The 13,519-nt window shown below is 37.5% G+C and overlaps 1 protein-coding gene across 1 annotated transcript in view; it reads right to left on the bottom strand.

Annotated features, from left to right (window-relative positions):
* The window catches only part of LAMA2 (laminin subunit alpha 2), a 706,382-nt gene that overhangs the window by 293,959 nt on the left and 398,904 nt on the right, over positions 1-13,519 (bottom strand). Inside the window, exon 15 of the mRNA XM_061427935.1 lies at positions 4,335-4,446. Coding sequence (XP_061283919.1) covers positions 4,335-4,446 — 112 coding nt within the window. The remainder of the gene's footprint in view (positions 1-4,334; positions 4,447-13,519) is intronic.

The following is a 13,519-nucleotide window of genomic DNA, read 5'->3' as shown; positions in this document are numbered from 1 at the left end:
CAGAATTCTTCATACTCTCAAAGGATTATCGCCACACTTGTAATTGTTTTCCCAATATACCCACTCAGTGCTGCATCAATAATATCTTTCCTTTCCGTTAGATCATTACTATCAGCTCGAAAATATGACTTGTATCTCTGTAAAAAATTAGCTAACAGGAAAAAAGACAAAAATACTCTCTTAATATCCCATAACTTTCAGTTACCTACCTATTTTTTCTTTTAGGTAAGTCTGCTCTAAAATACCTTTTCTTTCTCACTTCCCTTCAGTGGTTCACTCCGTCCTAGTCTGTCTTGTGCCATAATCACTGCGTTAAAACCACTCTTGTCCATGCCACCGAATTCCAGGGAACCAAATCAAATGAACAATTCTACAGTTAACATTTTATTTGATCTCTCATCAAGCTATGGTTTAGCTGATTCCTATCTCCCTCAAAAGCCCTCTTCTCACAGCTTTTATGATACTACAGTTTCAGGTTGCTGCCCCTCTCTTTGCTGTCTCCTCTGCTTCAACTCGCTTCTCATGGTCAGGAGCTCTTGGGGGCTTAGTCATTTTCTCTTTTTTCCTCCACACTTGCTCCAAGGTAACTTTATTCAGCTGTCTAGTTGATGATTTCTTCCAAATACATATCTCTAGACCAGACAGATATTCTGAGGTCAAGACCTACATATTCTAACTGGACATTGACAATATACTTCATAGCTCTTTCAGACCTAATATTTCTAAGATGGATTGTTGATTTTATCATCCCCACCACAGGTGTTCCTTCCCTCAGTTTTCCTCAGCTAAGTAAACAGCACCACATTCAACTGCTCCAACTTGACATCTGACTCATTCTCAAAATCATTATTACTTTCAATGTTCCCGTGGCATGTCTATCAGTAAGACTGATTGGTTCTACTACCAAAATCTATTTAAAATAAACAACATGTCTTTTCACATCCTCTGCCATTATCCTAACAAACCTCTATCATCATTACATTCTAACAAAATAGCATATTAACCATTTTACTTCCTGCCATCCCTGCCATGTACAGTATGTTCTACACACTGTAGTTATAGTGACTTTTTTAAAAAAAATTAACTCAGATCATGGTATCATATCAATGGCAACCTACTCCAGTCTTCTTGCCTGGAAAAATTCATGGACAGAGGAGCCTGTTGGCCTAGTTCATGGGGCTGCAGAGAGTCAGACATGACCGGGCAGCAGGAGCAGAAAAGTTTTCTTTCCATTGCATTTAGAATAATACTACAAATTTTTAATCATGCAAAGCTCTGAGTGGTTTGGCTCCTCCAGGCATGTCTCGTGCTATGCTCCCCTTGCTTATTAAGCTCCAGCCACACATGCCTTCTTTCAGGTCCTTGCAGATCCCAAACTGTGTTTCACTTCCTCACTGGTTCCCTTTACCTAAGAAGACCCTAGAGCTCAGTTTAGTCATATAGTCCCTTCCATCTCATCTTCCTACACTTGTTCTCAGAGCCTCTATCAAGGCCCCCTGCTTATTGTCTTCATGGAATTTATCATATTTATTTAAATTTTCTTTCTGGCATACAGTCTAGTCTACCATCAAATGTAATGTCCTTGAAGGTCATAGACTGTATGTGTATTGTTCATCACATTACCATCCATATCAAGAGTTTTGATCATCTTAAAAACTACATGAAGTAGTTAATATTTCCACCATTTAGAATAGGAAGCTGAGATTTTAATTAAAACACTTTTTTAGTACCTAATTTTGCTTTCACTTCCTCATCCGTCCCACTTGTTAAGTGAAATGAACTATGACAATTCTAGGAAAGAATGAAAATATTTGAAAAATAAAATGTGTAGGGATTTATAAAAAGTATAAATGATTAAAAAATTCTGGATCAACATTTATGGCCCCCCAAAAAACAGAAAAGAATGATTTATCATGGAATCATATAATCTGTTTTAGGCAAGCTAGAATTAAAATGTTAATACTTAGGCCACCTGATGTGAAGAGCCAGCTCACTGGAAAAGACCCTGATGCTGGGAAAAATTGAGGGCAAGAGGAGAAGGGGGCGACAGAGGCTGAGATGGTTGGATGGCATCACGGACTCAATAGACATGAATCAGCAAACTCCAGGAGACAGTGAGGGGAAGCCTGGTGAGCTGCAGTCGCAAAAAGACAGACATAACTTAGGGGCTGAACAACAACAACAATGGTGTTTGGAGTTTACTCAGCTTTTAAAGGATTTGGAAGTATCAGTGGTAACAAAACTAGAATGTCTGCCCTTTCAAACTCAGTAAAAAAGCAAATGAAATCAGGAAAAGATATGGATAGATAATAGTGAGCTAAGGGACAGGAAGCTTCAATAAAGAAAAGAAAGGATTATTAGAGAGTAGAAGAAATGAAGAAGCCTGAGAGAAACTCCAGAGTTTCAGAGTTCCTTGTCTTCTGATTTGATTAATTTCTTTTATGGATTCTAAGGTAACTATATTTATCCATTATTGTGTGAGAAGCACAGGAAGCTTTTCTTATCCTTCTGTTTCTTTGTTCTGACTCTTCCACACCCACTTGCTTCTCTCTTCCTACCTAATTGTTACCATTATTTAGTTTCCAAGTTGAGATTTTTCCACCTCAGAACATTTTCTGTGACATCTCTCTCCACTGGAACCGATCACATCTTTGAAAGATTATTGCACTCATGTTCTGTACCACTTATTGGTGCCTTAGTTCTATAGGGCTGTGATCCCATTTATCATAAGTATGTGTTCTGTCTTACTAAACAGACTGTTAGCTCCTTAAGAACAAGGACTGTGATGTAATCTTGATAATCCCCCTCAGCATCTAGGGCAGAATTTACCAAAGATTCTCAATAAATATTTTGGTGAAAGAAAAGAAGAAACAAAATGCATCAGATCAGATCAGATCAGTCGCTCAGTCATATCCGACTCTTTGTGATCCCATGAATCGCAGCACGCCAGGCCTCCCTGTCCATCACCAACTCCTGGAGTTCACTGAGACTCAAAATGCATAGCCAATGAAATAATTCTAATACAGACAATTTTAGATTCAATGGGCATTTGAAATTTGTACAGAAGATGATGAAGAGTACTGAGAATCACCAATGTGGGAATAAGTGTGAAAGCAAGAATATAATAAGAGTAGTTTATTTCAGTTGAAATAAGAACTTAGAGGTTCAAAGACAGCTTTCTGGTTTGAAATACAGACTGCTAGGTTCTTAATCAAAGAATATGCTTTATCAAATACAACATAAATTTTACATGTGAAATCAAATTTGCGTTGACAGAGCTAATTCATTTCCATTATTATTTCTGTATTCTCTGTATGAATTTTAAAAAAGTGATGGCGAATTACATTTAGTTTTATTTTTAGATAGGTGAATCCAAGCTCAGTTAAAGAAAACACGTCTGACATGAATATGACTCTAAGCCCTGTATATCCTCTGGAAGCATGCATTATTTTAAAGTACAAGAGAACTGAAAAGCAAGACCTAGGGTATTTCTGTAAATGGTTTAATGGGTTAGTGTGCTGAAGTGGAACATCTTGGTACACTCAGATGATTCCTTAAAGGCACCATTTTTAAAGAATTTAAGCTCCTATTTATATGCAAGCCATGCCCTCTATCAGGGAAATGGCACTTATATTTTTTGAGCAGATTTCAAGTAAAATCAGTTTTCAAACTACCTAAAACATACATAAAAGTAAATAAAAATTATTACCTTAGAAGGACACATTGCAATATTAAGTAAGGAACATTAATCTAGAATACTGAGACAACAATAAATATCTCAAACTTCAGGCGCTAAACAAATCAAAGACCTGTAGAAAACTTTCCGAATCAAGGTATTTCTTCCATATATTATGTTCTTGACATTTTAAAGACTGAATCCTTCAGATGATTGTGAATTGGTTGTATTCTTAGGAATAAAGTAGAGAAAGAATGTAGTACATAGGATTAAAACATGGAGAAAGTGAAAAAGAAAAGAAACGGTGCTAAATTCCTCTCAAGCGCTCAGGTTTCCACCTGAGAAGGAGAAATATATTGAAATAGTATTCCACCATCATTCATCCCATTTTATCAACAGATTAAAGAGAAACCAAAAACTTCCAAAAGAATCAGATTTTTAGCTATTATGTCATAAGGAAAAATATAATTTCAAGATGACATCATATGAGTAACACTCTGACAGTCATGACTTTTGGCAGACATTGAAGTTCTTCAAGTAATTAGACGCTATCATTTGTGCAATCCTTGATGAAAAAACTAAATTCATTTTAGAATCGTTTAATAGTTAATGCTGAAAGAACTTAGAATGTACTGAAGCTATATTCTTGCAAACTTACTTCACAGGAGGAGCCAGTATACCCTGGCGGACATTGACAAACTTCCACGGCTGTTGCAAAGCTTCCATCAGGAGAAATGGGGACTGCAGATTCAAGGTTAACAGAGCTCAGCCTGAGCAGAAGGAAAAAGAGATGGTAAATAAGTAAACAAGCTCCTAGGTGTTACATCTCTTGAGGAACAGTATATATATGAATATAACTTGAAGTTCTGGTCATTCATCATATTAGGCAAAGTCAGCCCAGTTAAAAGTGCTCATAACCAGTACCACAATCAAATGCTTAAAAAGATATATGACCATTTTTGCTCATTTCTTGGTTTTTGGCTATATGTTTTCCCTATTTTTTATTTTTTTGAGTTAGTTTAAAACCATAGTTGAAGGAATTTTTAAAACAGGAAATATTCATATTACTGGTTTATTTCTCATAATTAATCTAGAAAAGCAGAGGGACACAATATTCAGTCCAATATTTTAAATTCAAACAAAAATAGAAGCAAAGGAAAATAAAAACGTAAATTATTTTTGTTGCCTTTTCTCAGAAATAAATCTGAATTTTAATAGGTAAAAGTGAAACTTAATAAAATCTTGTTATATTAGTTAGATCTATTTTCCTAAATTGTTTTAGGCCTAAATTAAATTCACTGCTTTCTGTATTTATGAGTTTCATTTTATTGGTACTCCTATACAGATCTGGTGATTTTAACAGAGAGATTTGGTATCACTCGTTATTTTGAGAAACAGTTGATTTGGCCAAATTGAAACTGCCATTACATAAAATGGTATATATGTACGCTGTATGTATGTATTTCTTCCAAAATATGCAACCAATATACATTCACAATTTAAATAAATGTCATCAATGTCTTATTGGCTTTTCATTTTTTTTTTTTTAAAAGGAAATACAAAATCTTCATTATTAAGAACACAAGCTCAAGAGCCAGAGAGGTCAAGATCCACATGCTGTCTCTGACATTTACCAGTCCCATAGCCTGGGAGAAATGACTTAACATCTCTAGGTCTCAACTGTCATCTATGTATCAGAGATAATATAAGAGTGCATACATAATGAATTGATTAAAGGATTAAATGAAAGAATGAATGTAAAGTTGTTGATGTAGTACCTAACTCATGTATGTGGTTATAAAATGCTAGGTATTTTATTAATATACATTAACTGTTGAAATAGGATCAAAATACAAAAAAATAAAATTTCTATGACCTAAACTAGATTTTTGTCATTTTAATGTATTAAAATAAATTTTAAATCAACTCTAAAAGCATAAAATTAAATAACTGATATTGATTCATAGATAATTATTACTTTATAAAATAATTGATAGATCTCCATAACATCTAATATGCCATTATTTAACTATAAAAAAGATACAGTGACTCTTGCTAGGACATGCATTTTTAGTTGCTTCCATAAGAGTGGTGGTAGATTTTTATTGATTGGTGATTCACAATTACCGAAGACCTTGCCAGTTTGAGAATCTATGTTGTAATCAAGCCAGAGAACAAAGTTAATAGGCTCATTGAATATACCTTCAAAAGTGATCATCTTTAAGTTATAAGTTTTCTGGCAACAAGTTTATAAAATCTCTACTTTCATCCTGATTTTCCTAACCCTAGAAGCTTGATAGGGGCTTCCCTGGTGGTTCAGGTGGTAAAGAATGTGCCTGCAATGAGGGAGACCCAGGTTTGATCCCTGGAAGGGATCCTCTGGAGATCTTACCAGTCCCATAGCGTGGAAGAAATGACTTAATATCTCTAGGCCTCAATACTGTCATTCGTGTAACAGAGATAATACAAGAGTCCATACATAATGAATTGATTAAAGGATTAAATAAAATAATAAATGCAAAATTCTTGAGGTAGTACCTAATTCATGTATGTGGTCATAAAATGCTAGGCATTTTATTAACATACATTGACTGTTGAATCAAAATGACTACATGAATAATCTACAGGAAGATCCCCTGGAAAAGGAAATGACGACCCACTTCAAGTATTCTTGCCTGGAGAATTCCATGGACAGAGGAGCCTGGTGGGCTACAGTCCATGGAGTCATAAAGAGTTGGACATGACTGAGCCAGTAACAACAACAACAAGACTTGATAATACCTTGGAACATGTTTAAGTTCATACATAATTGAGAAGTAGAAAAGGAAAAGCATCTTGAAATCGTAGAAAACAGACATTTGGATGGGAATTCTGTAGGTGCTGGGTGTTAGCTGGCATTCTCTAAAGACAAGCAAATTATATTTACCTACAGATTGACTCATTCGACACCATTTTTTGGATGCTTTCTTCTCTGGGGGCACAGTTTAGAAAGCTTGGCAGAAGGTTCTAAACTGGCAAGCATTAAAAATCACTGTTTTACAGCATTCGGGTTACATAGAGATTTAAATAAATTTTCAGTCATTTTTATCCCACCAAATAAACTTGTGTATAAAGTGTCACTGGCACTATTTTTTAATTGAGATGAATTCCACATAACATAATCACTTTCAGTTCAATTCAGTTGCTCAGTCGTGTCCGACTCTTTGCGACCCCATGAATCACAGCACGCCAGGCCTCCCTGTCCATCACCAACTCCCAGAGTTCACTCAGACTCACGTCCATCGAGTCAGTGATGCCATCCAGCCATCTCATCCTCTGTCGTCCCCTTTTCCTCCTGCCCCCAATCCCTCCCAGCATCAGAGTCTTTTCCAATGAGTCAACTCCTCGCATGAGGTGGCCAAAGTACTGGAGTTTCAGCTTTAGCATCATTCCTTCCAAAGAAATCCCAGGGCTGATCTCCTTCAGAATGGACTGGTTGGATCTCCTTGCAGTCCAAGGGACTCTCAAGAGTCTTCTCCAACACCACAGTTCAAAAGCATCAATTCTTCAGTGCTCAGCCTTCTTCACAGTCCAACTCTCACATCCATACATGACCACTGGAAAAACCATAGCCTTGACTAGACAGACCTTTGTTGGCAAAGTAATGTCTCTGCTTTTGAATATGCTATCTAGGTTGGTCATAACTTTTCTTCCAAGGAGTAAGCGTCTTTTAATTTCACGGCTGCAGTCACCATCTTTAAGGTGTCATTTAATACATTTATAATGTTGTACAACCACCATCTCTGGTTCTAGACATTTTCATTAGCTCTCCCTTCCCCCTCTACAATAAAACCCTGTGTCTATCATGCAGTCACACTCTATTCTATTCCACCATTTCCTCAATTCCTGTCAATCATGAATTTGCTTCTATCTCCATGGATTTACCTATTCTGGATATTTCATACAAATGGACATATATAATATATGACTTTTTGTGTCTGACTTCTCTCTGTTAGCACAGTGTTTTCAAGGTTCATCTATGTTGTAGCACATATCAATATTTCATTTATTTTTATGGTAGTGATATTCTAAAGTTGCTCAGTCTTTAGCATGCATAAATACTTTCTTAATTTTTTGTTTATTAATCTTATATTGATTGTCCTGGGACTATATCTATATGTATAAATATAGTCTGACTCATTGTGACGCCATGGACTGTAGCCTACCAGGCTCCTCTTGTCCATGAGATTTTCCAGGCAAGAGTACTGGAGTGGATTGCCATTTCCTTCTCCAGGGGATCTTCCCAACCCAGGGGTCAAACCTGTATCTCCCGCATTGCAGGCAGACACTTTACTGTCTGAACCACGAGGGAAGCCCAATATTCTATTACTGTGGTATGAATATACCACATTTTTTTGTCCATTCATCTGTTGATGGATGTTTGGCTATTATTACTCTTTGACTATTGTAAATATACTGCTATAAACATTTGTGTATAAGTCTTTTTGAGTACCCATTTTTAATTCTTTGGGGTCTATAACTAGGAGTGGAATTTATAAATGTGGCAATTCTTAATACAACATAAGGTTTGCAAGAGTTACTAAAATAAAGATACTACTTATTTATGTTAACATGAGTTGATAAGCTAGTTCTTAAGAAAAGAGATTCTGATGTGTCATCTCTAAACCTAGCCTGATCACCTCAGTACACACTCAACACATTTTTATTGGATGGATGAATCTATGGATGGATAGAAGGATAGATGACGAGTGGGTAGACAAAGAGACAGATGGATAAATGGATGGATACAAGACTAAAAACACATGATAAATGAAAAAATAAATGGATAGAGGAATGGAATTAAATTATATTACGAGTAGTGAGTAACATACTCCAAACCAATGCACTGAAGTTTAACATCTATACTTAGATGAATAAAATAAGAGAAATGAAAGAAAAATTACTTCTTTGATCTAATAAAAAAGATAAATTGAAAACTGTTAGTATTAGGACTTGAGATCAAAGGCCAGAACTCATCTGAATTTATTGTGACATCTAATTGCCTGCAACTAATGGACTGTCGCATGACAACTTATATTTCTGATCACTTTAATTTCAGAATTAGATGATTTCATGTTTATTATACTAGTTGAATACCAAACCACCTGAACTGCCTCTTTAGAAACCTATATGCAGGTCAGGAAGCAACAGTTAGAACTGAACATGGAACAACAGACTGGTTCCAAATAGGAGAAGGAGTACATCAAGGCTCTATATTGTCACCCTGCTTATTTAACTTACATGCGGAGTACATCATGAGAAACCCTGGGCTGGAAGAAGCACAAGCTGGAATCAAGATTAGTGGGAGAAATATAAATAACCTCAGATATGCAGATGACACCACCCTTATGGCAGAAAGTGAAGAGGAGCTAAAAAGCCTCTTGATGAAAGTGAAAGAGGAGAGTGAAAAAGTTGGCTTAAAGCTCAACATTCAGAAAATGAAGATCATGGCATCTGGTCCCATCACTTCATGGGGGATGGGGAAGGAGTGGAAACAGTGTCAGACTTTATTTTTCTGGGCTCCAAAATCACTGCAGATGGTGATTACAGCCAGGAAATTAAACGATGCTTACTCCTTGGAAGGAAAGTTGTGGCCAACCTAGATAGCATATTAAAAAGCAGAGACATTACTTTGACAACAAAGGTCCATCTAGTCAAGGCTATGGTTTTTCCAGTGGCCATGTATGGATGTGAGACTTGGACTGTGAAGAAAGCTGAGCACGAAGAATTGATACTTTTGAACTGTGGTGTTGGAGAAGACTCTTGAGAGTCCCTTGGACTGCAAGGAGATCCAACCAGTCCATACTAAAGGAGACCAGTCCTGGGTGTTCATTGGAAGGAATGATGCTAAAGCTGAAACTCCAGTACTTTGGCCACCTGATGCGAAGAGTTGACTCATTGGAAAAGACTCTGATGCTGGGAGGGATTGGGGGCAGGTGGAGAAGGGGACAACAGAAGATGAGATGGCTGGATGGGATCACTGACTCGATGGACGTGAGTTTGAGTGAACTCCGGGAGTTGGTGATGGACAGGGAGGCCTGGCGTGCTGTGATTCATGGGGTCGCAAACAGTGGGACAAGACTGAGCAACTGAACTGAACTGAATTGATACTAGTTGATAGTGAAAGGACAGGGAAGCCTCGCATGCTGCAGTTCATGGAGGCACAGAGTCAGACACGACTTAGTGGCTGAACAACAATACTAGTTGATTGGGCTTTCGAGGTGATGCAAAGAACCTGCCTCACAATGCCAGAGACAAATAGAAGATTCCCTGGAGGAGAGCCTGCCAAAGCACTCCAGTATTCTTGCCTGGATAATCCCATGGACAGAGGAGCCTGCTTGGCTACAGTCCATGGGATCTCAAAGAAGACACAATGGAAGAGACTTAGCACGCATGCATACTAGTTGATTATCATATAAAAGACTATCACAGCTTACTAACCAGGAGCCTGGTCAACTGTATATAGATATAGTCCCAGAACAATCAATATAAGATTAATAAACAAAAAATTAAGAAAGAGTATTCATGCATGCTAAATTGAACTATTTTGAATCCTAAAAGATGATGCTGTGAAAGTGCTGCACTCAATTCAGTTCAGTTCAGTTGCTCAGTCGTGTCCGACTCTTTGTGATCCCATGAACCACAGCATGCCAGGCCTCCCTGTCCATCACCAACTGCCAGAGTCCACCCAAACCCATGTCTATTGAGTCAGTGATGACATCCGACCATCTGATCCTCTGCCGTCCCCTTCTCCTGCCCTCAATCTTTCCCAGCATCAGGGTCTTTTCAAATGAGTCAGCTCTTTGCATCAGTTGGCCAAAGGGTGGAGTTTCAGCTTCAACATCAGTCCTTCTAATAAACACCCAGGACTGACCTCCTTTAGGATGGACTGGTTGGATTTCCTTGCAGTCCAAGGGACTCTCAAAAGTCTTCTCTAACACCACAGTTAAAATGCATCAATTCTTCGGCGCTCAGCTTTCTTCAGAGTCCAACTCTAACATCCATACATGACTACTGGAAAAACCATAGCCTTGGCTAGACAGACCTTTGTTGTCAAAGTAATATCTCTGCTTTTTAATATGCTGTCTATGTTGGTCATTAACTTTCCTTCTAAGGAGTAAGCGTCTTTTAATTTCATTGCTGTAATCACCATCTGCAGTGATTTTGGAGCCCAGAAAAATAAAGTCAGCCACTGCATATGCCAGAAAATTTGGAAAATTCAGCAGTGGCCACAGGACTGGAAAAGGTCAGTTTTCATTCCAATCCCAAAGAAAGATAATGCCAAAGAATGCTCAAACTACTGCACAATTGCACTCATCTCACACACTAAGAAAATAATGCTCAAAATTCTCCAAGCCAGGCTTCAACAGTTTGTGAATCATGAACTCCCAGATACCAAGATGGATTTAGAAAATGTAGAGGAACCAGAGATCAAAATTGCCAAGATCCATTGGATCATTGAAAAAGCGAGAGAATTCCAGAAAAACATTTACTTTTGCTTTAACTATTCCAAAGCCTTTGACTGTGTGGATCACAACAAACTGGAAAATTCTTCAAGAGATGGGAATACCAGACCACCTGACCTGCCTCCTGAGAAACCTGTATGCAGGTCAGGAAGCAATAGTTAGAACTGGACATGGAACAACAGACTGATTCCAAATAGGAAAAGAAGTATGTCAAGGCTGTATATGGTCACCCTGATTATTTAACTTCTATGCAGAGTATATCATGAGAAACGCTGGGCTGGAAGAAGAACAAGCTGGAATCAAGATTGCTGGGAGAAATATCAGTAACCTCAAATATGCAAATGATACCACACTTATGGCAGAAAGCAAAGAAGAACTAAAGAGCCTCTTGATGAAAGTGAAAGAGGAGAGTGAAAATGTTGACTTAAAACTCAGCATTCAGAAAACGAAGATCATGGCATCTGGTCCCATCACTTCATGGCAAATAGATGGGGAAACAATGGAAACAGTGAGAGACCTTATTTTGGGGGGCTCTAATTTCACTGCAGATGGTGACTGCAGCCATGAAATTCAAAGACACTTGCTCCTTGGGAGAAAAGTTATGACCAACCTAGGCAGCATACTAAGAAGCAGAGACATCACTTTACCAATAAAGTGGTGCCATCTGTCTTGTCAAAACATTGGTTTTTCCAGTAGTCACGTATGGATGTGAGAGTTGTACTATAAAGAAAGCTGAGTGCCAAAGAATTGATGCTTTTGAACTGTGGTTTTGGAAAAGACTCTTGAGAGTCCCTTGGAGAGCAAGGAGATCCAAGTAGTCCATTCGAAAGGAAATCAGTCCTGAATATTCAGTGGAAGGACTGATGCTGAAGATGAAACTCTAATACTTTGACCACCTGATGTGAAGATCTGATTCATTTGAAAAGACCCTGATGCTGGGAAAGATTGAATGTGGGAGGAGAAGGGGACGACAGAGGATGAGATGGTTGGATGGCATCACTGACTCAACGGACATAAGTTTGAGTAAGCTCTGGGAGTTGGTGATGGACAGGTCAGCCTGGCATGCTGCAGTCCATGGGGTCGCAAAGAGTCAGACACGACTGAGCAACTGAAATGAACTGAACTGAAGTTGCTTCAGTCATGTCCGACTCTTTGCGATCCTATGGACTGTAGTATCCAAGGAGAAGGAAAAGGCAACCCACGCCAGTATTCTTGCCTGGGAAATCTCATGGACAGAGAAGCCTGGCGGACTAAATGGGATCACAGAGTTGGACACTTCAGTCGAAGCAACTAAGCGTGGACTGTAGTATAGCAACATTTTAAAATAGAAAGAAAGTAAATGACTACATTAAGAAATCATTTAAAATGGAACAAAACAAAAATATTTTCAATGAGCTACCAACTTTCATTTGCCTTTGAAACAACAGATGTTCCTCTCCTTAATCTATGTAACCATTTTGAGCTATGAGAAATTTCAGCACTCAAACATCTTTCCCAGCAATATTCCACATTAGTATTCACTGAGCAGTCCCAATGTTCATTAGGTTCTGATATTTGTTAAATGGGATTTTAATGTGTTGAACAGTTTTTAGTGTTACTCTTGAAGAAGTCTGCGGTTTATTCTTTTTCCCCTTCCAATATGGTCATTTTCTTTTCTTGATACAGGCTGTATTCATTAAAATACATAATGCTGGTAGTAATAAAGTATTGTTGGAGATGCACAAACTGTCAAAGATTTGTTAAATGTTCTAGCTGGTTCTTTCTAGTTATTATGAAAGGGAAATGCAGATAAGATGATGGATGAAGAGCAAAGGCATAATTATACAAGCTATTATTGAAAATATTGGAATCATATAAGAAACAGTGCCCTGGTACTGACTTAAAGAGTACTCTGTATATTTTTTACTATATTTTCAACCAGAGTTAGATATATCATGCTTCACAAAAAAAGGAAAAAATCCAAATTATTCTTTAAACAACAGGACATTTGATCTTAACTCTTTTAAATAATTTAATTCACTTTTTTTTAATATAGAAGACCTCCATTTAATTCTACTAAATAAATGTTACTTTCAGTTTGTTACCATAGATAAAGATTTTATTGTTGTTCAGGGGCTTTGTTCTATTTCATTTTTGATGCAACACAAGATGATGACTTAGAATTTCTTTTAGCCTCTGTCTTGTGAAAGTTCCACAAAGTGCTACTCAATTAAAGAAGTCTAATCAATTTTTTATCTCATACCTAAAAAGCCTTTGACTTTCTGGATCATAATAAACTGTGGAAAATTCTGAAAGAGATGGGAATACCAGACCACCTGACCTGCCTCTTGAGAAATCT

Source organism: Bos javanicus, chromosome 9 (assembly GCF_032452875.1).
Source record: "Bos javanicus breed banteng chromosome 9, ARS-OSU_banteng_1.0, whole genome shotgun sequence".
Lineage (NCBI taxonomy): Eukaryota > Metazoa > Chordata > Mammalia > Artiodactyla > Bovidae > Bos > Bos javanicus.
Note: the sequence above shows the minus strand (reverse complement) of the source record. Positions and strands in the feature narration are given on the sequence as shown.